This window comes from Acinonyx jubatus, chromosome C1, assembly GCF_027475565.1.
Source record: "Acinonyx jubatus isolate Ajub_Pintada_27869175 chromosome C1, VMU_Ajub_asm_v1.0, whole genome shotgun sequence".
Taxonomy (NCBI): domain Eukaryota; kingdom Metazoa; phylum Chordata; class Mammalia; order Carnivora; family Felidae; genus Acinonyx; species Acinonyx jubatus.
This window is the reverse complement of record NC_069381.1, coordinates 214,838,086-214,861,190: the sequence shown is the minus strand read 5'-3', so window position 1 is coordinate 214,861,190 and position 23,105 is coordinate 214,838,086. Positions and strand designations below refer to the sequence as shown.

The following is a 23,105-nucleotide window of genomic DNA, read 5'->3' as shown; positions in this document are numbered from 1 at the left end:
GCTCCCTGGGGACGCGCGTTCGTTCACAAGTCACAACGAAGGTCTCGGTAGAGTAACGGAGCACCGGCCACGGAAGCGAGAGCAGAGACAGCACGGATACGACAGGACACAGCTGTAGACTAAACACACGGATTTGTCACGAGACGAGGGACAAGATCCAGGCGTCGTGGAAAAGAACTGAGTGGCAGTCTTTGGCGTAAAGGTATATTCCCAACAGCCAGGTTCTCCCGACAGAATGTTGGGGTGAAGGAGAAGACAGCCCCAAGCCCTGGAGCGAGCTGCTGGAAGGCTGGGGTGGACATTACTGGGCACAGCAAGGGGCTGGGGGCGGTGAGGCCAAGTTCGGCCGGAGGAGGGGGTGGCTGGTCTCCGGTGTGGAATTGGCTGCACTTCCAGCCCACAGGTGCGCAGAGCCGTGGGGCTTGATGGGGGTTGGAGAGGAGCTTTGGAGGGGTGGAGGGACCGGTGCTGGGGGCTGGGAGGACGCCCGCCAGGTCAGCACAGGTCACCGGGCCTCTGTGGTGCCGCTGAGTGAACGAGTGAATGAGTGAATGAGTACGTGCTCTCGCTCTGATGGCGCTCGAGTCGGCAGTGGAGGAACGAACGTGGCTAATAAAGCCCTCCGGTAGGAACAAGTAGTACCTGGGACCCTTTGTCCCTATTACATGAACACTCGGGGACACACGGCCGGCAGACCGTCTCCTCTCTAACTCCTAGGAACTCACGTTGACTTTGATTTACTTTGTGGATAAGGAGAGGTGTACCCCCCCCTCCCCATTGATCTCCTTTCATTTGTAGGAAGCTTTTAATCGTTTTTAGCACTGAATTAGGAGCTACGTATTTGCACCAGCTTCCATCCAGAGAAGGGGCCTCACGTCTGTCTTTTCTACAGACCCCAGCATAACCTGAAGCCCAGTCGTTCAAATTGATTTCTGAAACCCGCGGGCGGGCCTGGGGACGGCGTGAGCTCTGCGGCCGTCGCCTTTGGGCTCAGTGGAAACACAGAGCTAGCGGTCCAGGGTCCGCACGGCGGTGGGTGGGGGTGGGACTCTGACCCCCGTCAGGTCAGAAGACAGGCTCGCTCGCTCCCCTTGCTTCTCCACCTGCCTTTCGTTCCCTTCCGTCCCCGAGCAGTTTAAGAGAGAAAAGTTCAAGCTGGCCCAAAGTCACTTTAGAAAGTATCACGTGGTAGCCTCTAGCTCCCAGGGCTGGCTGCCTCACACACAGGGCTCAGTGTCCCCTTCTGCAAAATGGGCTTAAAAGTGGGGCGCCTGGGTGGCCCGGTCGGTTAAGTGTCCAACTCTGGATGTCAGCTCAGGTCACGATCGCACAGTGGGTGGGACCGAGCTCCACGTGGGGCCTTGCGATGACAGCGCAGAGCCTGCTTGGGATTCTCTCTCACTCTCTCTCTCTCTCTGCCCCTCCCCAACTCATGTTCTCTCTCTTTCTCACAAAATAAGTAACCTAAAAAAATTGGCTTAAATTTAACCCAAGGAGTAAAGAGTCTCTGGGAAGCATGTAATGATGCTCAGTTGGGGGGGAGTGCCATTACCATTACTATGTTCCAGGGCAGCCCCAAGGGTCCCAGTGGGCTCCCCTTAAAGCTGGATAAGCCACACAGATGCCCAGAAGTAACCCCGAATCCCAGGCTGTCCTGGTGGAGGAGCACTCGGAGCTCACCTACAAGACTGACGACAGGTGGGCAGCAGGCATCACTAAGCGGTCCTGCTCCCCTGTCCCACTGGATGCCACCGCAGGAGTGGCAGTGCCGGCTGGAACCCGCCGTCCTGCCTGTCTAGAGCCCCAGCGTCCACCTCTCCAGCAGGTCCTCTGTACCTGCACTTGGACATCGATCAGATGCTCACCAGCTACCAAGTGCTTGCTCTGCCCTTGACCCCAGTGGAATTTCTCCTGGTCTGTGAGCCACAGATGAACTTGCAGAATAGGTGTGAGGGGCGGGGGGCGGGAATCAATCCCTCTCTGTCAGCTGGCCATGAGTTCAGTCACTTGCCTTGACGCCCAATTTCCTTGTCTGACTGCACACACGCGCACACACACACACCTGCTCGTGCTCCGGTACGGTGTGGGGCACACACATAGCAGGTGCTACGCGGGGCCAGCCCTTTACTGTCCCAGCCAGCAGGGAAAGGGCTGAAAGATGACACTGAGAACATTCCACTTTGTGTCCTCCAAAAAGTTGAACACGGTCCTAAAGGAAAGAGTGTCAGCTTAGATGTTTCTCACAGATCAGAGCAGGCCGGCAGGGGTGGTGTTGGAGGGCGTCAGGGAACGTGGGCAAATAGCTGAAGGTCTGACGACGGCAGTCCCCTCGCAGGTGGGGTTCCATTACGGACGCTGTTCTGTCGCGTCTCTCTGCTGGACTGAGTGCAGCACAAAGTGCACGGCAGGCGGAGGAATGTGATGGTTGAGGTGGAGGGAAAGCCGGGGCTCCGGGGTCGCTCCGTCCTCTTCTGACAACCCCCCTTCAGGGCCGCTGGGTCATCACGGGTTTCTGCGAAGCACAAATACGTGTAGGCGTGGCTGTGCACAGCTGGGTGTACACACAGACATGTGCGCACAGGCATGCACACACATGCACACACGCGAGAGTGCACACAGGCATACAAGCGTGGGCACACGTGCACAGACATATGAGCACGTACACACGTGCAGAGGAGTGCACTCATGCAGACACACGGTACACACACACAATACACATGAGCGTGCACACAGATACAGACGTATGATCATACACAGACACAAGCGTGCACACACGAGCATGCACACACGTAGACACATGAACATGCACGCACACGCGCGGCACACGTGCACAGACACACTAGTGTGTACACACAGGCACATGAGCACACACACGTGCAGACATATGAGCACGCACAGACACACGAGTGTGCAGACATACGAGCACACACATACACAGACACACAAGCACGCACATATGCACACACAGGAGCATGCACACAAGACACATGAGCGTGTACACACGCACAGACACACTGGCATGCACACAAGACACACAAGCACTCACATGCACAGACACATCAACGCGCAAGCAAGACACACGAGCGTGTGCACATGCACAGGCATGCCAGTGTGCATACACACAGACACATGAGTGTGCACCTAAGACACACGAGCGTGCACACAAGCACAGACATACAAGTGTGCACACACAGGCATATGAGCGCACATGTGCACAGACACACAAGCGTGCACATGCGAGCATGCACACACGTAGACACATGAACATGCACACACACGCGCGGCACACATGCAGACACACTAGTGTGCACACACACAGGCACAGGAGCACACACACATGCACAGACATATGAGCACGCACAGACACACGAGCGTGCACACACATGCACACACGAGTGTGCACACAAGACACACGAGCGTGTACACACGCACAGACATGCCGGCGTGCGCACAAGACACGCAAGCACGCACACGCAGACACATCAGTGTGCACACAAGACAAATGAGCATGTGCACACGCACAGACACACGAGTGCGCACATAAGACACACGAGCGTGCACACACAGAGTGTACACAAGACACATGAACATGTAGTCAATCCCCTTGGGGGTTTTTACACAACTTGTCTACCTCTGTTTCCCCAGCTCTGAAGCTGGGTCAGTGGCACTGGCCTCTCATCAAAGGGGGTGAGTGGACGGAAAGTATCTGAAAACTTAAGGCTCGGAAATACAGGGAGGTATATTCTAATTTGAAAGCATTTAGGTTTTCAATCCCTGTTGGCAAGTTTCTTATTAATGGTTATCAGCCCTCCGTCGGGGACGGCCATGCTCCAGCCACAGTCCCGATGCCTCCTTCTGGTGAAGGTGGGGCCCACGGGGCGCCTCCGTTCTTTGTCATTGTCCCTACACACAGCCCTGTCCCCCCGTCGGTGCGGCTTAATGACAGCCATATCGCCCCCATCCCCGTCTGCCAGCACGAGGCTCACACAGTTAGGGACAGCCTTATCCCTGTATTGGGGTATCGCTATCACGAGAGGCTTTGAAATTCTTTTTAAAAGCCAGAGTCCATGGAGAGAATAAGTCACCGGTGGGAGGTGGGGGTGCAGAGCCATCTGGGCCTTGACTGTGACCACTGGCACCCACTCATCACGTCCATCCCCAGGACGTGGGCGTGGCCTTGAGGTCCCAAGAGATCAGCTTTTCTGAGCTGTGACAGTGCCATGTTTGCGATGTGCCGCTGGGGTCGCCTTGACCTCTCTCCCACAGACCTGGGGACACCCTGACCCCAGCATCTGTACATGCGGTTTGCTGAATGACCTTTACAGCACCGGTAAGCCGGTGGGGCTATGAGGACAGTGTTCTCACTGTCTCCTGGACACTCTCTTCCCCCGAGTGTCCTGTTTCGTGGAGGATCCCCTCCCCCTCCCCCGAATGTCCTGTCTCGTGGATGGTCCCCTCCCCCTCCCCCGAGTGTCCTGTCTTGTGGAGGGTCCCCTCCCCAGTGTCCTGTCTCGTGGATGGTCCTCTCCCCCTCCCCCAAGTGTCCTGTCTCATGGAGGGTCCCCTCCCCCGAGTGTCCTGTCTCGTGGATGGTCCCCTCGCCCGAGTGTCCTGTCTCGTGGATGGTCCCCTCCCCCGAGTGTCCTGTCTCAAGGATGGTCCCCTCCCCCTCCCCCGAGTGTCCTGTCTCGTGGAGGGTCCCCTTGCCTGAGTGTCCTGTGTCGTGGATGGTCCCCTCCCCTGAGTGTCCTGTCTCGTGGAGGGTCCCCTCCCCCGAGTGTTCTGTCTCGTGGAGGGTCCCCTCCCCTGAGTGTCCTGTCTCGTGGATGGTCCCTTCCCCCGAGTGTCCTGTCTTGTGGATGGTCCCCTCCCCCTCCCCCGAGTGTCCTGTCTTGTGGAGGGTCCCCTCCCGAGTGTCCTGTCTCGTGGATGGTCCTCTCCCCCTCCCCCAAGTGTCCTGTCTCATGGAGGGTCCCCTCCCCCAAGTGTCCTATCTCGTGGATGGTCCCCTCCCCCTCCCCCGAGTGTCCTGTCTCGTGGATGGTCCCCTCCCCCTCCCCCGAGTGTCCTGTCTCGTGGATGGTCCCCTCCCCCGAGTGTCCTCTCTCGTGGATGGTCCCCTCCCCGAGTGTCCTGTCTCGTGGAGGGTCCCCTCCCCCGAGTGTTCTGTCTTGTGGAGGGTCCCCTCCCCCTCCCCCAGGTGTCCTGTCTCCTGGATGGTCCCCTCCCCCGAGTGTCCTGTGTCGTGGATGGTCCCCTCCCCCGAGTGTCCTGTGTCGTGGATGGTCCCTTCCCCCGAGTGTCCTGTGTCGTGGATGGTCCCCTCCCCCGAGTGTCCTGTGTCGTGGATGGTCCCCTCCCCCGAGTGTCCTGTGTCGTGGAGGGTCCCCTCCCCCTCCCCTGGGTGTCCTGTCTCGTGGAGGGTCCCCTCCCCCTCCCCCGAGTGTCCTGTCTCATGGATGGTCCCCTCCCCTGAGTGTCCTGTCTCGTGGAGGGTCCCCTCCCCCGAGGGTCCTGTCTCGTGGATGGTCCCCTCCCCCTCCCCCGAGTGTCCTGTCTCGTGGATGGTCCCCTCCCCCGAGTGTCCTGTCTTGTGGATGGTCCCCTCCCCCTCCCCCGAGTGTCCTGTCTGATGGATGGTCCCCTCGCCCGAGTGTCCTGTCTCATGGATGGTCCCCTCCCCCGAGGGTCCTGTCTCGTGGATGGTCCCCTCCCCCGACTATCCTCACTGTCTCATGGTCGGTCCCCTCCCCTGAGTGTCCTTTCTCCATGGATGGTCCCCTTCCCCGAGCTGAGACCCATCCCTGGGTAGGCAGAGACCCTTATCATCGGTGTATTCTGGTACCTTTAAGAAACCGTGTTCAACTTTCCTTTAAATTTTTGCTGGTTTTACTGCACTTGTCAGTTTATCCCTATTTTCTTTGCTCCACAGTCTTAACGTCAATCTGTAAATCTGACAGGCCTCAGGAAGCAAGGTCAAAGCTTACTGCAAAGCTGTGGTTGGCCACTCCCTTCCTGCTGTTGGGGTTTCTCTGCGTCAGGGATCCGCGGTACGCTGACTGCCGGTCAAAGGAGTCGCCAGCCTTATCTTTAGGGGAAACAGAGGCACGTCAGCAGGTGTGCAAGTGAACAACAGCAGGTGTGCAACAATTCAGTCCAATTCTTTCTCCCTGCCTTGGAGTGAGCACTAAAGCCCCACCTCACCAGGGCTCCAGAGACTGCCACTGCCTCTCCTTTAGTTCCGTGATGTGACACGGGCTGCGGGGGTCTCAGGACCCCGCCCCTCAGAGCGAGGCATTTGGGGTCACACCCTAGTGAACTGTTTGCGTGCGTGGCCACAAGCGAGCAGAGCCCGGGGGTGGGCAGGCAGCCCCCCTTCCTCTCTGGCAGGTGTGGCGTGGGCCCCGCCTGGCACACTGCACCTGTTCCTCGGGGGTGTGGGGGGCACGTCCCCTCTTCCCAGCCCCGAGTTCCGGGACATCAAGGCGGCAGCTTGAGATCAGCCCCGGGGGAGGTGTTCACACCAGGGAAATCGGCAGATGCTGCAAAGGGTTCTGGGTGGTGGCTTGTTCGTCGGCAGGGGGCTGGCGAACCCGTCCATGGTTCCGTGCTGGGCAGAGGGCGTGTGGCCTGCCTTGGCCACACGTCCCTGCTCTGGGACCAAACTCCAACGAGGGAGTTGCTAAGCCAGCAATCCCAACTCCGGGGCGGTGAGGACACACGTGGCCCTTCCCATCTGTCACGCAGGCGTGGGGACCTGCGGCCCGCGCGGGGGTGGCCCTCTGGCAGAGGGCGAGAAGCCCCCCGCGGGGGCTGGCCGCGGTGGCAGGCGAGTAGCCTCGCCTGTGCCGTTTAGACCCTAAAATGCCCGTCGGCTTCAGGGGGCCCGGCGGCAAGGTGCCCTGGGCTGGGACTGGTGAGAGGCCTCTGACCGACAAGGGGCTCATCGCTCGTCCCCCTGCTGGAAACGTGGGCCTCCACTTGGGTTGTAGCCTTGAGACCTGCTGGGAGCGCCCCCAGCGTCAGCGCACCCGGGAACCTCCCGCTGGCCCCGTGGCAGGTGGTGTCTCTGGCAAAGTCCATCACGTGGCCGGTGGCTCTGAGTCGGGGATTCGCCTCAAAGGACCTCGGGACCCACCGTGTCTCTGGACTGACCTGCCTGTGTCTGGGGAGCTCTGGGGCGGAAGGAGGGGGCCGGCACGGAGGTGAGCTGGGTGCAAACATGGACGCTCAAAGTCGTGCCCGAGGAGGTGGAGGAGAACGTCCTGGGAGGAGGCACTGCACTTGGCCTGGAAGGGCTTTGGAAGGTGGAGGCGGGTGGGAAAGGAAGAGAGCACCCCAGGCAGAAAGCCCGGCCCAGGCAAAGGCACGGAGGCGTGTGTTTGCACCGGGCGCTCTGAACCCCACGTGTGGCTGTGAGGTGTGTGTTGTCCAGTGTGGAGGAAAGCGCTCCCAGGGCACCCATGTGGCTCAGGCAGCGAGGGTCTGGAAGCCCGTGCTAAGTAATCCCACTCATTCTGCAGGCAGGTGGGAGCCAACGATTGTTCTGGAGCAGAGCAGGAGCGGAAAGAGAGCTTGGGCTGGGACCATGGCTATGACAGGGCTGTAATGATGGAGTGGTGAGGACAGAGCTCAGATGCAGGGATAACAGGGGATGCCACGGTGGCGAAGGGACTCAAATGGCAGTGGAGGGACTGGACCCTGACGGGGGAGGGGGCCACTTTCTTCTGGTGACCCGCACTCAGGCTGCAAGGGGAGCAACGGACGAGTATACGATTCCCCGAGAGCCCGGCCACGTGCTGTGGATGGGGCAGCCAGGCTTTCCATCCTGTTCCATCTGGAACAAAGTTGATGTCCTAGTCACCATGGAGACATCAAGGGCGGCTAAGGTATGTTCTGTGCTTTGCATAAGGAGGTGGGGGGGTTGAGCACAGCATCAGAGCAATTCACAGGGCAACACCCCCCCCCCCACCTCTGCATGCTCAACCAGCAAATTCCAGTTATCCAGAACACCAACCCACTGGAGTGCTCCCCGATGGTGGCCGGAGTGGTCCCGGGAGTGTCCCAGGCACAGGGACATGGGATGCCGTGTCCCCGGATTACACAGAAATGCAGAACTCCCACTGGCCACTTTCACAGCCCTGAGCTCACCTCCCAGGCCCACGGGGACTGGGGAAGCCACTAAACCTTACCTTGACTTTTTGGGGGATTACTGAACTTCCTTCTCAGAAGGTAGGGTGCAGTCATCACCTGGAAGAAAGAAGAAGTCTCTGGGCTTCGCGAAATTGCTGTAATTCTCAGCCACACTGGGAGCCAAATTTGGACTTTTTATCATTCTTCCAGATTCTAGAGAATCGGGTCAGCCGTCTCCTGTTCTCAGGCAGCATCTGAACTTTCGTCGTATTAATATACATGGTGTCAGTACACAAAGCACCAAACTCCAGAGTATAAAAGAGAGGTTTATGCTCGTCAACTGTGGGCGGACAGTAGGGAGGGCACACGTCTCAGCCGCGCAGACCTGGGTTCACATCCAGGCACCACCCCCACCCCCGTGGTGTGGACGACTTGCGTGTCCTCTCTGGACTCATCTGGAAACCGGGCCAGCGGCCCCTTCTCGGGGACTCTGGAAGATGAACTGTTCCTCACGGCTGGGGGTCCCCACACCTTCCCTTCCGTCCCACCTTCCTGTTGACTGCCTCTCTGCCGGGGGATCGTCCACTCCCCGTTTTGCCCCCTTCGGGCACGAGCGGTTGGCCTGGCTCCCCCGGATATCTTCCTAGAATCTGGCACCCTGGGATTCTGCCTGGCTCCTTCCGTGGGCTGCCCCCGGAGACCCACTGCACAGAGGCCTTCGGGGCCGGGCTTCCCTGGGCAGATCGGGAAGGATCCTAGAAGAGGGAGGGAGGTCAGGGCCAGGAGGCCTGGGCTGAGACCCCCTCCGTCACTTACGGTCTGCGTGATCTCAGTCATAGATGTCAACCTCCCTGAGCTTCTGTTTGCTCATTGCTATGACAGGGTGAATACCAGTGTCTACTCACCAGCTTTGTAAACGTCACTTGGAAGGAGGGGAAAAACGCTGTTCCCAACTGTGAAAAGCTACCCGGTGTCACCGTTACGATAAGCAGAAGTGACTGGATGTTCCCTACGGCTCCTAGCGGGCAGCAGGCAGGGCTGGGAGCAGGTACCATACTTTCTGGGGCACTGAGGGTGGCACCCGCACCCCTATACCCAGGAGATCTGGCTCCCTCCCAGGCCGGCCCCTCCCCTGCATGCTGCAGCTGTTAATAGTGCCATCGTCGCCCACGGTCCTGGTCCCTGGGCCACTGCACACACACACACACACGCACACGCACACACACACACGGGCTCCTGCTGCTCCCACCGCTGAGTCGGCACCTGCCTCCCCTAGACGTGGGTCCATCCCCAGGCTGCTGGAACCCGCCAGCCTGCACGGGGCCTGGGAGAAGAGCCCAGAATGGATGTCGTCCATGACGGACGGGCCCTGCACAGGAGACTGTGCTGCGTTACTCCGAGCTGAGGACCCCTTGCGTGGGGTCTGTCACCGTGGGAGGTTTGCTTTGTGTTTCCCTCTCTGTCCCACCTTCCCGCGCCCCAGCTGGGTGTTCCTGGGTTTCCCCAACAAACACGTCAACGCTCACCCTGTCTCAGCACGCGCCTCTGAGGAAGCCACCCTGAGGGACTGGCCGAGAAAGCAAGCTCTGTGTGGCTCAGCCCCACCACTCCCTGGAACCTTCTGGAAAAAGCTGTGCCGACCTCTTACTCTTGGAACAACACATACCTTGACCTCATCCGAAGGCCCTGTGTTTGGATCCTTAGGGGTCTGGTCCAATCTCCCAGCGAGTCGGGGAAGAAATATCTGTGGAGGACGAGGAAGAGGCCTATACCTGATTACTGCTTATCTGATCCCTGTCACAGGAGGGCTGGAGGCCGGAGGGACCGAAGGACAGGATGCCTGTTCTCTGTAAATACTCGGCCCGTCAGCAAACCACCCCCCCCACCCCCACACACCCCCCTGCACCACCCCTGCACCCTGCCAAAGTGGCTGGTTAGCGTTGAATTTCAGACAAATGACGAATGTTTGTTTATAAGAATGTTTCAAATATTGCACGGGATGTACTTACACTAGAAAATGATGTGTCCTTTATCTGAAGTTCAGGTGCACTGGGCGTCCTGTATCTTCCCTGCAGTGGGACCTAGGGCCCTCCCCAGACCATCCTCCGCTGGCCTTCCAGGTTTCCCCACTGCTGTGACCCGCCTAGAGACCGCAGCTGGAATCTGGGGAGGAGGCCGTTGGCCCCAGACCTGCCCTGCCATCCCCAGCCGTCTGCTCCGGTCACACCCAGCTGGGCACAGACCTGCGGGCTCTGGCCCCCCGCACTCACCGGGAGGTTGGACCTCCGCTGGGGATTTCCCGAGGGTCTCACCGAGAGCCCGGCAGCCTGCAAGGCGGCAATCTTGGACTTGATGTTAGAAACCTGGGGGGACAAAGGACAGGCACACGGACGTTATTCTGATGTGCCAACCCAATGTCCCAGTAGAGCAGCTGCTGATTCACTGATTTTGTTGTCTCCCCTCCTGGGGTCCCGTTGTCATTCATCTTGCAGGGCCATCGGGAGGGGGCTGGTGTTCCTTGTAGGTCACCCTAGGCAGGAGCAGGGGGGCTCTGGACCTTTCCTGGCACATCAGGGAGCTTGGCTCCCACAGGGATGGAAGAAGCAGCAGTGATCGGGGACCGTGTCACCGCAGCCCTACGGGACGGGGCTACATTTTATGGGCAAAGGCTTGGCTGGCATCGGGCAGGGTCTGCCTTCCTGGCATCATTTCAAATCACCCCCCGACCCCAGCTCTCACACCAGCCAGAAGAAACTTCTGGAAACAGAAACAAGGCCCCATTGCCCCTGTTCTGATCCCTCCAACAGCTCTCTGTAATCTGCTCTCCTCTCAGACCTGCCTCCCACCCCCGCCCCCTCGCTCCCTCTGCCCCAGGCTCAGGGTTTCACTGCTGATTCCTGAACATGCCAAGTCCGACAGCACCCCAGGACCTTTGCACGTATGCACTGCCATCTTCTTGTAACATCCCTTCCTGAGCAGCTCACCTGACCGCTCTGCCGGGCTACCGTCACTTCCTGCCTGCACGGCTCTCTTCCTGAACTGAGTTCCTCCATCAATGGCCTGTCCTCTGTCCCCACCTGCTACAGGCGTAAGCTCCATGAAGACAGAGGCCCCATCTAAGAATGTTACAGCTGTGTCTTTTGTGTTCTACACAACGCCCGCCACATTCAGGAGTTTGAAAACTGTTTGCCGGGCAAGAAGGAATAAAAGAATACAGTCGTTGGGCTGACCTGGCCTCCTAATGTGCACAGCTCTGGGGACACGCCCCATCCTCCTGGGCCTGGAGAGCACTTGCTGATGAGCAGAAGTGCTGGCTCCTCTTGTAGCCTGAGGGGGAGACGCTCTCTTCCCTGCAGGCCCCCAGGGGGAGGGCAGAGCGGAGCCCGGTCACCTCGCCGTCTCTGGGAGGCCCCGGCTCTGCCCTTTGACCTTTGTATGCTACGGACACAACCCTCACCCAACTCAAGCCCTGGCCCTATGCTCAGGCTCACAGGATGTCCCTCGGGTGACAGTCTGGTCCTGAGCCCCAGGGCTGTCCTGAGCCTGCTTCTAGAGAAGCCCCTCCTCCTGGGAAGCCCCTCCTCCAGCATCTTCCTAAGGGCGGAAAACCCTGCCTGCCTCTCTCCAAGGCAAACGGGATGGCGGCCAGGGTAGTGCCCTGGGTGATTCCCACAGAAACCCCCGAGCTCCTCTTCTGGAGCTCGGGTGGATGTCCACGGCTGCCAGACCTTCAGGGCCCATCACTATCCCTCCTGGGGAGCCGCCCGCCCCTGGGGCTAGTGGCTACCTCACTCTCCACCTGCTGAACCTCGGAGGCCGTCACGGCCACTCTGTCTTCCAGCTCCAGCAGCTCCTGGTCCGTGGTTCTGCCGGGCTGCATGAGTTCCTGAGGACCCCGGGGGCTTGTTTCCTGTCTGGACATTTGGCCCGCAGCCATGAGCACCTAGGAGAGGGGAGCACGGAACATGACCACCAGCGGGAGAGACCGCAGGGCTCTCCCCAAGACGGGCCCAGGCTTACGACACTCTTCCCCTGAACTCAGAGCTGATCGGCCAGCGGGGGCTGGGTCTCCCGTGCAGCTCTTGCTGGGGCCCAGTGCCCACCGGGGGGGTGGCTTCCTGCCTGGGGTGGGCCAGTGGCTTGGTTACAAACCCTTGACTCCTGGCCCCACCTCTGCCCAGGTCTTGCCAAGCCCTCGGGTGGCCTCACCTCTGGGGCTGCCCCAGGGAGGCCCTCGATGGAGGTTTTCCTGTTCAGTCCTGCCTCTTCCTCCTTGCTCCCCTCCTCCTCGGACGAGGCCCCCTGGTCACTGATGTGGCTGGTCATCTCCTCCAGCTTCCTCTTTAGGGTCTCTTCTTCTCTGTCGGCGTCTGTGGGCTGGTGGCCGGTGAGATGCTGAAATGCACAAGCGGATCTGTGTTCAGTTGGTCCCCTGTGTGCACCGTGCTCAGAGGCAGGGCTCTGGGAGAGGTCTCCGTCCACACTCCAGAAGAGCCTGTCCGCAGTGCCCGTGCTGGGGGGCCAGTCCCGGCCCTCAGGAAGCAGGCTGTCAGGGGAGGGGGGGCACTCCCAGCGATGCTGCCACCACCCACGCCAAAGACCCACGATGTGTGAACTAGACATTGAGCTTTCCTTCGTGGACATTTTCACCACGGGAGGACGCTTCTGCCCTCTAGTCCCAAATCAGGTCCCCAAGCCGAGGGGGTGGCCGGGGGACACAGTCCGGTCTCACCAGGCACCCATCACGGCACAAATTCCTGAGCAGCGGAAGGCCAGCTAAGGCCGCCATCCGTGACGTGAGCTGGGAAGGGTAAGCACGAAGCCCATTTTGACACAGAAAGTTCTGGAACACCAAGAGAAAGCTGGGAGCGGTCCCAGCAGAGAGGGTAAGGGGGTGAGCACAGCAGGGGAGGTGACAAATTCAGCAAGACCAGGAAGCTGCATCTGAAGGGCGTCTGACACGGCCCGGCCGCTCCCCATCCGCACAGGAAGGCGCCAATGAATTACGCCAGGTTGCTTGACCTGAAAGTCGTCAGCTGGCCAGAGCCGGGGTCACTGCGGGCCAGGAGGGACCACTAACACCTGAAACAACGAAAAACACAACTTCCTCGTCCCCTGAGTCACCAGAGTCTCTCAGCTCCCAGACCAGGACCCGAGAAAACCAATTCTTCGGTTTTCCTCCAAGCCCAGCCTCCGCGTCCTTCCGGCCATTATCTCCTCCGTGGCTCACCTGGTTTTAAAAGGGACATTTAAGAGGCACTTGTGGAGTGGGAAGGTGCTTTTGCTTTGTGGGGCAGGTCATTAGTTTGGTGTCCACGGCAGTGCCGCAGCCAAAGCTGCCCAGAAAAGAGCGGAAAGCTGAGCGACACAAGGCAAGGGTCTCGGTTAGGATTCGGCCCTCAGTCTGAGTGGCGACTGGTGACGGAGCCCCCCCTCTGGTGGCACTGGGTGGCCGGAGGCGCGATCGATACGGGGAGGCGGGGGCAGTGTTCACAGACAGCTCGTCTCCCTGAGAGCAGCGTGCGTGGGACACGTCCTGCCACCACACGCCCCAAGAAGAGTCCTGACGCCATCATGGTCTAACGTCACCTCCAGAGTGGCAAAGAGAGAAAAGCACCCAAGACGAGTTGGAAAGTTCTCATCTGGGGCTGGGGGGCAGCAGGGAGCCACGGAGAGGCTGGAAGGCCGCGGCCGGGATCTGAGGGCCCAGGGCTGCTCTGAGCAGGGCCCTGGCGGCCTCCGGGCTCCCGAGGCAGGGGGAGGTAGGAGGCATCCAGGACGGCGTGGACGCCGCAACTGTAACACCACTCTGGTCTTCCATCTGGTGTGCACGGCCGCCGGCCCCTTCCCGGAACCCCTGTGGGACGCCCGCTTCTCAGGTACTCGTGAGGGACCCCCACGAGGCTGGTGTGGCCTCGTCCTTTCTGCCCAAAGCAGCAGCTGCTTGGCTGGTGGCCTCCGCCCCTGTGTGAGCTCCAGCTGTCGGCCTTACCACGTTTCGTGGACACATTCGGACATAAAGCTCGGCACGGACGCCTGGTGCTTTCAACTCGGAGGCAACAAAACCGAAATTCGCAATTTATAAACACAACGCAGACTCAGGCCGTGGATTAAAATGGAACCACCACAATTTGGCACCCGTGAGGCTTCTGCGGGGAAACCGAGTCAGAGTCTGCAGCCTGTGCCCAGCATCAGGGGCCTCGAGGCTGGGTTTGGGGAGTGGGGGCTCGCACCCCACCACGGGGAGGCGTGGGGGTGCATGCCGGGGCTGTGGTTTCCCGGCTTTCCGGATCTCAGCCCCATGGAAGCGCCCTTCACACCCATGCTGGCCTTCTCTTGGCGTGAGCAATTCTTTACAGAAGGCCTTTCCTGAATGTCCATCATCCAGAAAGTCTTGACCTTGAATACAGGACAGAGACAGGGACCAGAGCACAACAGGACATGCCGATGAACCCCAGGGCGCATCATGCTGAAGGACTCTGGGCACCCCAGGGCGTGTCTGTGAGTCTGGGTTCAGGAACAATGCTCTGGGGGCAGGCAGGCGTGGGGGGGTCCTGCAGCGGCTCTCACATGGTCCCCTGAAAGAGTCTGTCCCAGGCTTTTACCCACATGCCGGGCCCCCTGCCCTTTGCACCAGCCCTGTGAGCAGCCGGTCGCCTTTACGTGAAGATTCAGGGGAAGGGAGATGTCGCTCAAAGTGGAGTCAGTGGAAATAAGTGAAGACAGGAAATTCCAAAGATGAGCTAGAGGAACGAAATGGGGGATAATTCAAGGATTCAAGGAGGCACAAAGGACGGCCGGCCCTGGGAGGGCTAGAGACCAGCGCGTGTGTGTTCTTGCAAGTTCCCACAGTCGTTAAATTAAAAACTGACTGAAAGGCAATTCTAGTCTGGATCCCACTGTCTTCTGATCCGGCTCCTCTGCCCGCTGTGGTCCTGCCACACGGGACGGTCCCTGCCCTGGCCTCACTCCCCCCTCCACCACCATCCCCCCCGGCCCTCCCGGGGCCAAGCCTTGGTCTGGTCAAAGGTCACTTCCTTGAGCCAGTGTTTTCCTTGCTATTCTGTAAAAGGGGGTTCAGGCTCCAAGAAGTGTGGGCCACCCTGGGTGCAGAATGCTAGGTGGCTTTTCACTACAGACCTTCTCAGGGCCTTTCACACCCTGCCTAGCTCAGGGCAGAAGGGGCGGGGGTTGCACTGCTTCCAGAGACAGAAAGTGGGCAGGAGAGCTTCCAGCCCATGCTTGTAGGACAATTCTGGGTGGCATCCCAGGAAGGGGAGTCAGCTGTGACTCTGGAGAGGCCGAGTTCAAAGACGCCATGTTTCTGTCCTGCTGACGTTTTTTAGCCCCATCAATTTTACAACAAAAAACGTACAGTGGTTCCTCAAAACCCATGCAAGACAGGACTCCTTCTCCAAGCCTGCCGCTGTTTTCAGCAGATCGTGTCCTGGGGCTCGGCAGCGAGAGGATGGAGGTTAGAGGAAACCCTGACCCTTCCTACATCAGCCGAGCCTGGGGAGCCTGGGGACAGTGGGTTCAGCAGAGCCCAGGCCCTGCCGGGCAGCTCCATCCGTCAGCGATGGTCCTGGGCAGCGCTGGTCTACCCACGGCCAGGACTCAGCCCGCCGTGGAGCCTGTGGCTGTGAGTCAGGCTCCTCCTGGGTCGTCCGGGTGCCCGGAAGGGGTGAGGGGCCGGGGAAGGCCCAAGTCCCCTGCGGAGCAGCCCCTCCCAGCTCGGGCCCCTCGCCTGCCCCTACCATCTGCTCCTTGAACTGCAGCGACCACAACCGTCCTCCCCTGTCCTCTTCCTGCCTTTTCTGAACACGCTCAACATCTGCTCAGTCTTTCCACCTGGCGGCCCGGAGCTCAGTCCGTGGGTGCCCGGAAGGGAAGCTCGCCGGAGGCATCCCCGACCCCTCAAACCTCCCTGGGGGAGGGTCCCAGGAGGAGCTCTGTGCCATGCATCATGGTGCACGGGAGGCTGAACCAGCACTCATCCTGGCTCCTGCAAATGTGCCTGAGACGGGCCTGGGCTGAGCTACAGTTCAGAGTTCTCCATCCCGAGTGGGGGCCCTTCTCCTACTCAACCTGCCTCTGGGCTCCTCAGTTACAAAACGGCCCGGCCTCACGATTTCACCCGTAGCAGTCGAGACCTTATCAGGATCATTGATGAGTCTTTATCAACCTAGCGGTCACGACGGCCTCATATAAAGCATCGTTGCCTTTCCCCCCAGTTAAGTGTACCTGCTCAAACCGAAATCAGTGGTCTGTAAACGGGATCATGGTTTGAATTCCGCGAAGGAAACCTGGGTACTTACAGGAATCTTGTGACCGATTTTATAAATCAGGGCTTGCAGTGTGAGTCGCACTCATTCAACAGGCGTCAAGTGTTGTAAGTTACATTTTCTTAAAAGCTGCATAAAGTCTGCTAAAGGTATAAATCGACGGATTATTTCCTCCTCTTATAAATGACATAATGCTTAATAGGGTGCATAGTAAACATTTTCATCACAAGGAATCAAGTATTGGGACACCTGGGTGGCTCAGCTGGTTAACTGTCTGACTTCGGCTCAGGTCATGATCTCACAGTCTGTGAGTTCGAGCCCCACATCGGGCTCTGTGCTGACAGCCCGGAGCCTGGAGCCTGCTTCCGATTCTGTGTCTCCCTCTCTCTCTGCCCCTCCTCCACTCATGCTCTGTTTCTGTCTCTCTCAAAAACAAATAAGCGTTAAAAAAAATTAAAATGAAATATCAGAAGCTTTGATTCCTCTGTCGTGACTTGGTGTGAAGGTAAAAGGCCTCCATCCACAGCGACGGCAAGAACGGATCCGTCCCAGCTGCCTTACCTGACTCTCAGCCGGGGCGCAGTCCCTCCACGTGAGGCTCTGGGAGGCCACACCATCAGCCCCGGTGTCCTCGTCATCGGAGGTGCCTTCGTCAGCCGGGTACCAGGAGGAGAGCCGCTCACTGCTGCTGACGCCCGGACCTTTGGAGTGACAGTGGGTTCGAATTATTTGTGGTGAAAAGCCGAAAGCCGGCGGACACGTTTTTCCCAATAAGAGGTCAAAGAAACCGAAGACGTGACCGCCGCCCCCTGAGGTCAGGGAGCGGAGTGCCTGAAATCGAAGTAAGAGTGGGGCTCGTTGTGCGTCCTCTCGCAAGGAGCTTCAGGCCCCTCGCGGTGACGCCCGGAGAGGAGGAAGCCAGGTCCGCAAAGCAGCAGGTGGGGGATGATTACAGCACACCCCTGTCCACGTGCCTGGAGGGTGGCACACGTGGGTCCTGGGGAGTTTCCCCGAGTGGAGGAGGCATCGGAAGTCTTTCCACATCGGGCACTCCGGGCCGTTTCTCATGCCAGACTCTTGGAGGGCAGGGATCACCTGGGTGTCGGGCCGTGCTTGTCCTGGGCTCCAGCCGTGGCGGGAAGCTCGCCGTCCCCACCGCCTCACCCACGGCCCCAGGCAGCCTGGGCGGCACCACACACGGCCACGCGAGGTGCGTTCAGGGTTGACCAGCCCGGAGGCACGGCGGGAGCGGCTCTGCAGGGCCCCACGGGTGCCGTGAGCTCTGCCGAGAACCCGAGTGAGCCTGGGGAGAGGGTCCCCGAGCTCCAGCGAGACTCCAGTGCAGGGAACACGCGGGTTTTAGCCTGGGACACCGTGTGCTGAGGGCGCCTGGACTCCGCCCACAGTGAGATTTCCAGCCGGTGTGTTGGTGACGATTTGCTGTGTGGTAACACTTAGCGGACACGACCGTCTCTTTTCCGCCTATAACCGTGCCGCGCGTTGGGCACACGCCCCTCTTGGCAACGAGGAAACGGAGTCACGATGGCCAAGTGGGTTGATCAGGTGGCAGCACATCTCACCTCAGGTGATGCACCTGCAGGCCGTGATGTGCTCCCAATGCAACGCGGCCGATCAAACTCCCCGGTTAAGGGACGGGGTGCAAATTGTGTGTTAGCATCAGTCAAATAGAGCAACTATTGGTCAGGAACGCCGGGGCTGGAGCTCAGTGCGGACGGTCTCCCTCGGCCTCTCCTTCCCCGCCCGCCGCCCTGCGTGCTCGGGGAGGCCAGGGATCACGGGGCAGGGGAAGGGACACCATGTCTGTGCAAGTCCCCATCCTACGACCTGTTCAATGTAGATACATTTATTCACTGATTAGAGGGAACAATGCCTCCCCAATGCCTCCCGCATCCTAATCGGCCTGCAGACCATGAGATTATGTCCCTGTAATATAATGAGAAGGGAAAACAGAAAAAGGACCTATTTCCTGGCAGACGGTGTGTTAACCACATTTCCCCGGCAGCTGGCCCCACGCCGCGGCCACGTGGGGGCTCATTAGCAGGAAGGCTGCGCGGCCACCGTGATCTCATTTGCTGCGACATCAGTAGGGGGTCTCAACTCCTGAACCCACACGCCCACAGGGCACAGGAAAAGACGGCGATTCAGGATTTCATTACGAAGCGAACTGTCTGACAACGAAATTACACTGAGCAAATCCAGGTTCTGGGCATGTACAGACCTCCTGAGTCACAGCTGGGAGCCAACGGTGGGCCAGGGGAAGCAGTGCCCCAATGGAGCCTGTGCCACCGTCCCCGAGTGTACCAACCATCCCCGAGTGGACTCTTGGTCTCCAAGTGTACCATCAGTCTCCAGGTTTGGAGCTGCCCTATTCTTTGGTCAGGATTGTTGGTCCAGGTGACCAGGGATCCTAATCATTTCAGGGAAACGTGCGTCTCCCTACCCCAAGCCAGGTCCATATCCTCCCTAAAAGGCGTCAGGGTTAGAGCTGTGTGGCCAGATGAGGCGTTAATGCTGGGTATTCTGAGCGTTACGAGAGAAGCACCCAGCCCGGAGGAGGCCGGTGTTGATGGCGTTAGCCGGGACTGGCCGTGCTGGACAATCACGGGGAAGGAAGGAGTTGCTACAAACCGGCCAGTGTGTCTGCAGGAATCAGGACCTCCAGGCAGGTCTTTACCTTCCCCTCCCCCACCTGCACACCCCAGCCAGGGCACCTACCGGGTGTGACAGCCGACCCCAGGGCTGTTGTGCAGGACTGTCTGGGGAAGTGGGGCTCAGTGAGGGTGTCCTGTCTGGCAGCTGAGAGGCTGTCTGTCTGCTCTTCTGGATGAGGGTGGCGTCCAGGGGCACCGACATCAGCCTCTTCCGGGACCACGGTCTCCTGGGAGGTGTCCTTGGCACGGGGTTCACCTGTGAGGGCCTGAGCACACAGGACCCCCCAGTTGCGGGACGTTTCACCAGGAGGGGGCTGCTCCTTGGCATGGGGGTCTTTCCAGTCCCGGTCTTGGGGGTGTCCACACATCATCCGACTGACCGCACGCTAGACAGCCATCTGCTATGCCCCCTTCCAACTCAGTTCCCTTCGATTTCAGAAATTCTGCCAAAACCATTTATTGCCCACTCTGTATCATGTGTCCATGGAAGGTTGGGGCTCCCGATGCCCTGACCCCTCATCACACAAGGGAACTGAAACCGATTTGACAGCCTCGGGGGCTCTGACCCTCCTAGAGATGGAACCCTTGAGAATACGGATGGGGAAGTTATCTTTTTTGGGGGCGGGTGCATTTTTCTAACTGCGTGCACCTTAATACTCCTAGAAGACCAGGGGGGCAAGAGTGAGTGCGGGCAGGGCTCCCGGGTGGCCCCTTGGCTGCAACCCCAACACTCTCCCTTCCTCAGGCGGCAGAGGGTTCTCTCTGCTGTGCCGTCACCCTAAGGGAACCAAGGTGCTGAGGGCTTCGGGAAGCCACGTGCCCCAGCCCCTTTCCAGCTGGAGGGGGGCAGGAAGGAAGCAGTCCTCAGGCCCTGGAGGCCACGGGAAACGGAGACGGCAGTGGCTGGTCCTGTGGCCGGAGCAGGACCTGGGGCCCAGAGACCTCTGGGGTGCCGGCTCCCTGCCCTGCTGTCCTCTCCCCCAAAGCAGTTTGCAGATCAGCCAGGGCAGGTGCGTCCCTGCCCCAGCTCTGGCCTGGTACCTCCAGATGGATGTCCAGGCACACGTCAGGCCCGGACTCCAGGGCAGAAGCCATTCTTCTGGCCCTCCCAAATCACGGGGTTTCTGCCTTACTTCTGGGACAAGCAGCCAGCCCGAATTCCCTCGGCCCCTTCGTCTGTCCAGCCTTAGTTCCCATCCTGCACTCCACTTGCCCAAGCTGCCAGCCCCGTCTCTGCAGAGACCCTGGGCCCCCTCCCCAACTCTCCCCTGGCCTGTTGTGCCCTGATACTGGCTATGGTCATCGGACTCCTTCCCAGAGTGCCCTCCCCCACCTACCCCCCCGGGGCCCCGAGTGGCCGGGAAGGACGGGGGCAGAAACGAGAGCCCACTGACCTGCATGCTGTCTGTGGCCATCGGGACTGGGGACAGATATGGGGGGTGACCGCAGGACTGAGTCGAGCCATCAGAGTCTGCCTCAAAGTCCAAGCCGTGAATGGAGAGGCGCTTTTTCTGAGCAGGTGTAGACACGGGCAAGAAGGGGGGAGTCAGGGTCAGCCTGACAGAGAGGACGGGGGCCCCCTCAGCCCTGGGGTGGGAGCCTCCACGGGCATATGTCCACCTCCCGCACTAGAAACAGACCCAAAGGAGCTCCAAGGCCGCGCCAAGGGGCCCAGAGCGCCTTTCCCCGACTCTGCGAGACCTGCTTCCTCAGCATCTCCTAGAGGAGCAGGGCAGGTATCCAGCTGCTCAGAAGTGCTGAGGACACAGGCCCCGGAGCACCGCGGCCCTAGGGTGCGGGGAGGGCAGGCAGTCTGCTTGAGGGCCGACAGGTGCCTCTCTCCCTTGGGAGGTGTCAGGGGGCGGGGGGAGGAGGCTCAGACAAATGAGGGGCACCTGCTGTGGGGGTGCAGAGGCGGGGAAGAGTTCCATGCTGTTCAGATGAAGGGCATACGTCTACTGAAATCCTCCCTCACAATGATCTTGATCCTTTAAAGGTATTGTATAGGGAATATTCCAGACACTGGCTAGTGCTCTTTAAGCTCAGGACGAGGCAGGAACACAGTGTTCTCACTGTAGACTGGCCAGACGTGTCCAGTGTCATATCTCAAAGACCCTGGCCTCCTCCCCGTGGCTCCATCATTGTCCCCCTGCCCCAGCCTGCTCCCCTTCCGTCATCCCACCCAGATGCTTCTCTATCACCAAAACTAACTGAAAAATAAGTTGCTGTTCTTAAGACAGAAACAAACACCAACAAAGGCAAGGCTCGTGGTTGGCTTTTAAACAGAAGCAGAAGTGTTCACAGAGGGGAGTCTAAAGGGGCCTTGCTTCCCTCAAAGATGCAAAGGCCACCTTGGGAGACACCAGCGCGCCCTCTGGGACCCCTGCCTGCCCTGACAACCTGACACGCGGGGCCCCGGGGCCCTGACCCGCAGGCCAAGCAGGCTTCGCGGCAGGCTCTGCCTACCCCGCAGCCTGCCCCCGGGGTTTCTGATGGTGACACCACATGGTGAAAGCACGCTCTCATTTGCTGCTCAGTGTCTCACGGACCGTCTGGGCATGGCAGAGGGGGCAGGCTCTCCGTGCTCCTGCTGGAGTGGAGAGCACTGAGATTCTTAGGAAATCTGAGCCCAAGGCTCCAGGTGGGGGAGGGGCGGGGTGACTGGGGAAGACTTACTTTGCTCCCAAGGGGTTGGGCCTGGGCCACTGTGTCCAGTTCTCCATCCTCTTCTGTCTGCTCACTGTCTCCACTTCCCTCTCCAGGGCTTGGCTCAGGCCCACCTGCAGCGGATACCGGCATGAGTCCACCCAGGGCGGGGAAGATGGGGGCAAACCATCCATCCACCCACCCACCTGCTCATCCATCCACCCATCCCACCTGCCCATCTACCACCCCCCCACCCATCCATCCATCCACCCACCCACCCTCCTACCCATCCACCTGCCCACCTGCCCATCTAGCAGCCATCCACACACCCATCCATCCACCCACCCACTGTGACACTTCCAGGCAAGGCCATCTGCTGGCCTTACAAAGACCTAGCCAAGCATCAGTTAGAACCGGTCTGAATCTCAGCAGAAAGCTATTATTCTGCATCAATTTTGTCGAGGTTCACCCCTACAAACCCATTCATCGGTTCCCTCTTGGGCAATCGGAATCACTGATGTTTGTGGTGGGTGAAGGAGGACTCTAGCTACGTCATGTTTTCTCAGATGGACTGCTTCACCCACAATCAGTTCATCTGCTTGTCTGCAGGCGTCAGACACAATTGGGACGGAGGTGAGCCTCAGCCCCGGGGCTCCCACCCCTCCTTTCTCGGCCCCCCAGACCCCCTGCTTCACCTGAGCACCCAGGTGGCCCCCTGTCAAGACCTCTTCCCCCTCTTCTCCTGCTCACCCTGGCCTGGCCTGCCCCTCTAGGCCGCCAGAGAGGGATCCAGGAAATGGGCCCTGGGGTGGATCACCCGCCGTCTCTCAGGGGCCACAAGGGCCGGCACTGGGTGCTTAGGCCTGTGGGACCTGGCCCAGCACGTGCTGCCCTGCACGCCCGCACCCCGTATCCCGGCCCTCAGCCCCTGGGCCTTTGGGTGCGGGGAGGTCTCAAGTGCAAGCAAGCAGTGAATTGCACATATCTGCGAGCGCCCTGCAAGCCCTTCTCTGCCCCCCTCAGAACTCAGAACCGTGCAGCCGGCAGACTGGGTAATTATTTTCGATTCTCTGGGTAGTGGCAGTCTTGAGGGAATGCACCCCAAACTGCCAGACAGAAGACGGAGAGACGAACGCTATCTGCACTACGGGAATGTAGAAGTGCTTCCTGGAGGCCTGTGTGTGTGTGTGTGTGTGTGTGTGTGTGTGACATCCCCCCCCCCCAACCCCAGACTGAATATGAACAGGATCTCTGTGCCCCTGTTTGTAACCAACTCCTTCCGTCCCTCTCTCCACCTGGGACAAGGGTTTGAACGACTTTAAGCCATCTCCGGAGATCAAGTCATTCTTAATAAAACCCAAGGAAGAGA

At 59.5% G+C, this 23,105-nt stretch overlaps 1 protein-coding gene across 1 annotated transcript in view; it reads right to left on the bottom strand.

Moving 5' to 3' along the window:
* Window positions 1-351: 351 nt before the first annotated feature.
* The window catches only part of MLPH (melanophilin), a 45,307-nt gene continuing 22,553 nt past the window's right edge, over window positions 352-23,105 (bottom strand). The window contains exons 5-15 of the mRNA XM_027046824.2: window positions 21,767-21,870; window positions 20,485-20,601; window positions 19,155-19,356; window positions 16,980-17,119; window positions 12,343-12,528; window positions 11,921-12,076; window positions 10,404-10,496; window positions 9,800-9,877; window positions 8,193-8,250; window positions 5,988-6,088; window positions 352-2,512 (exon numbers count right to left, since the gene is read on the bottom strand). Of these exons, the coding sequence (XP_026902625.2) occupies window positions 2,486-2,512; window positions 5,988-6,088; window positions 8,193-8,250; window positions 9,800-9,877; window positions 10,404-10,496; window positions 11,921-12,076; window positions 12,343-12,528; window positions 16,980-17,119; window positions 19,155-19,356; window positions 20,485-20,601; window positions 21,767-21,870 (1,262 nt within the window). The 3' untranslated portion in view covers window positions 352-2,485. The remainder of the gene's footprint in view (window positions 2,513-5,987; window positions 6,089-8,192; window positions 8,251-9,799; window positions 9,878-10,403; window positions 10,497-11,920; window positions 12,077-12,342; window positions 12,529-16,979; window positions 17,120-19,154; window positions 19,357-20,484; window positions 20,602-21,766; window positions 21,871-23,105) is intronic.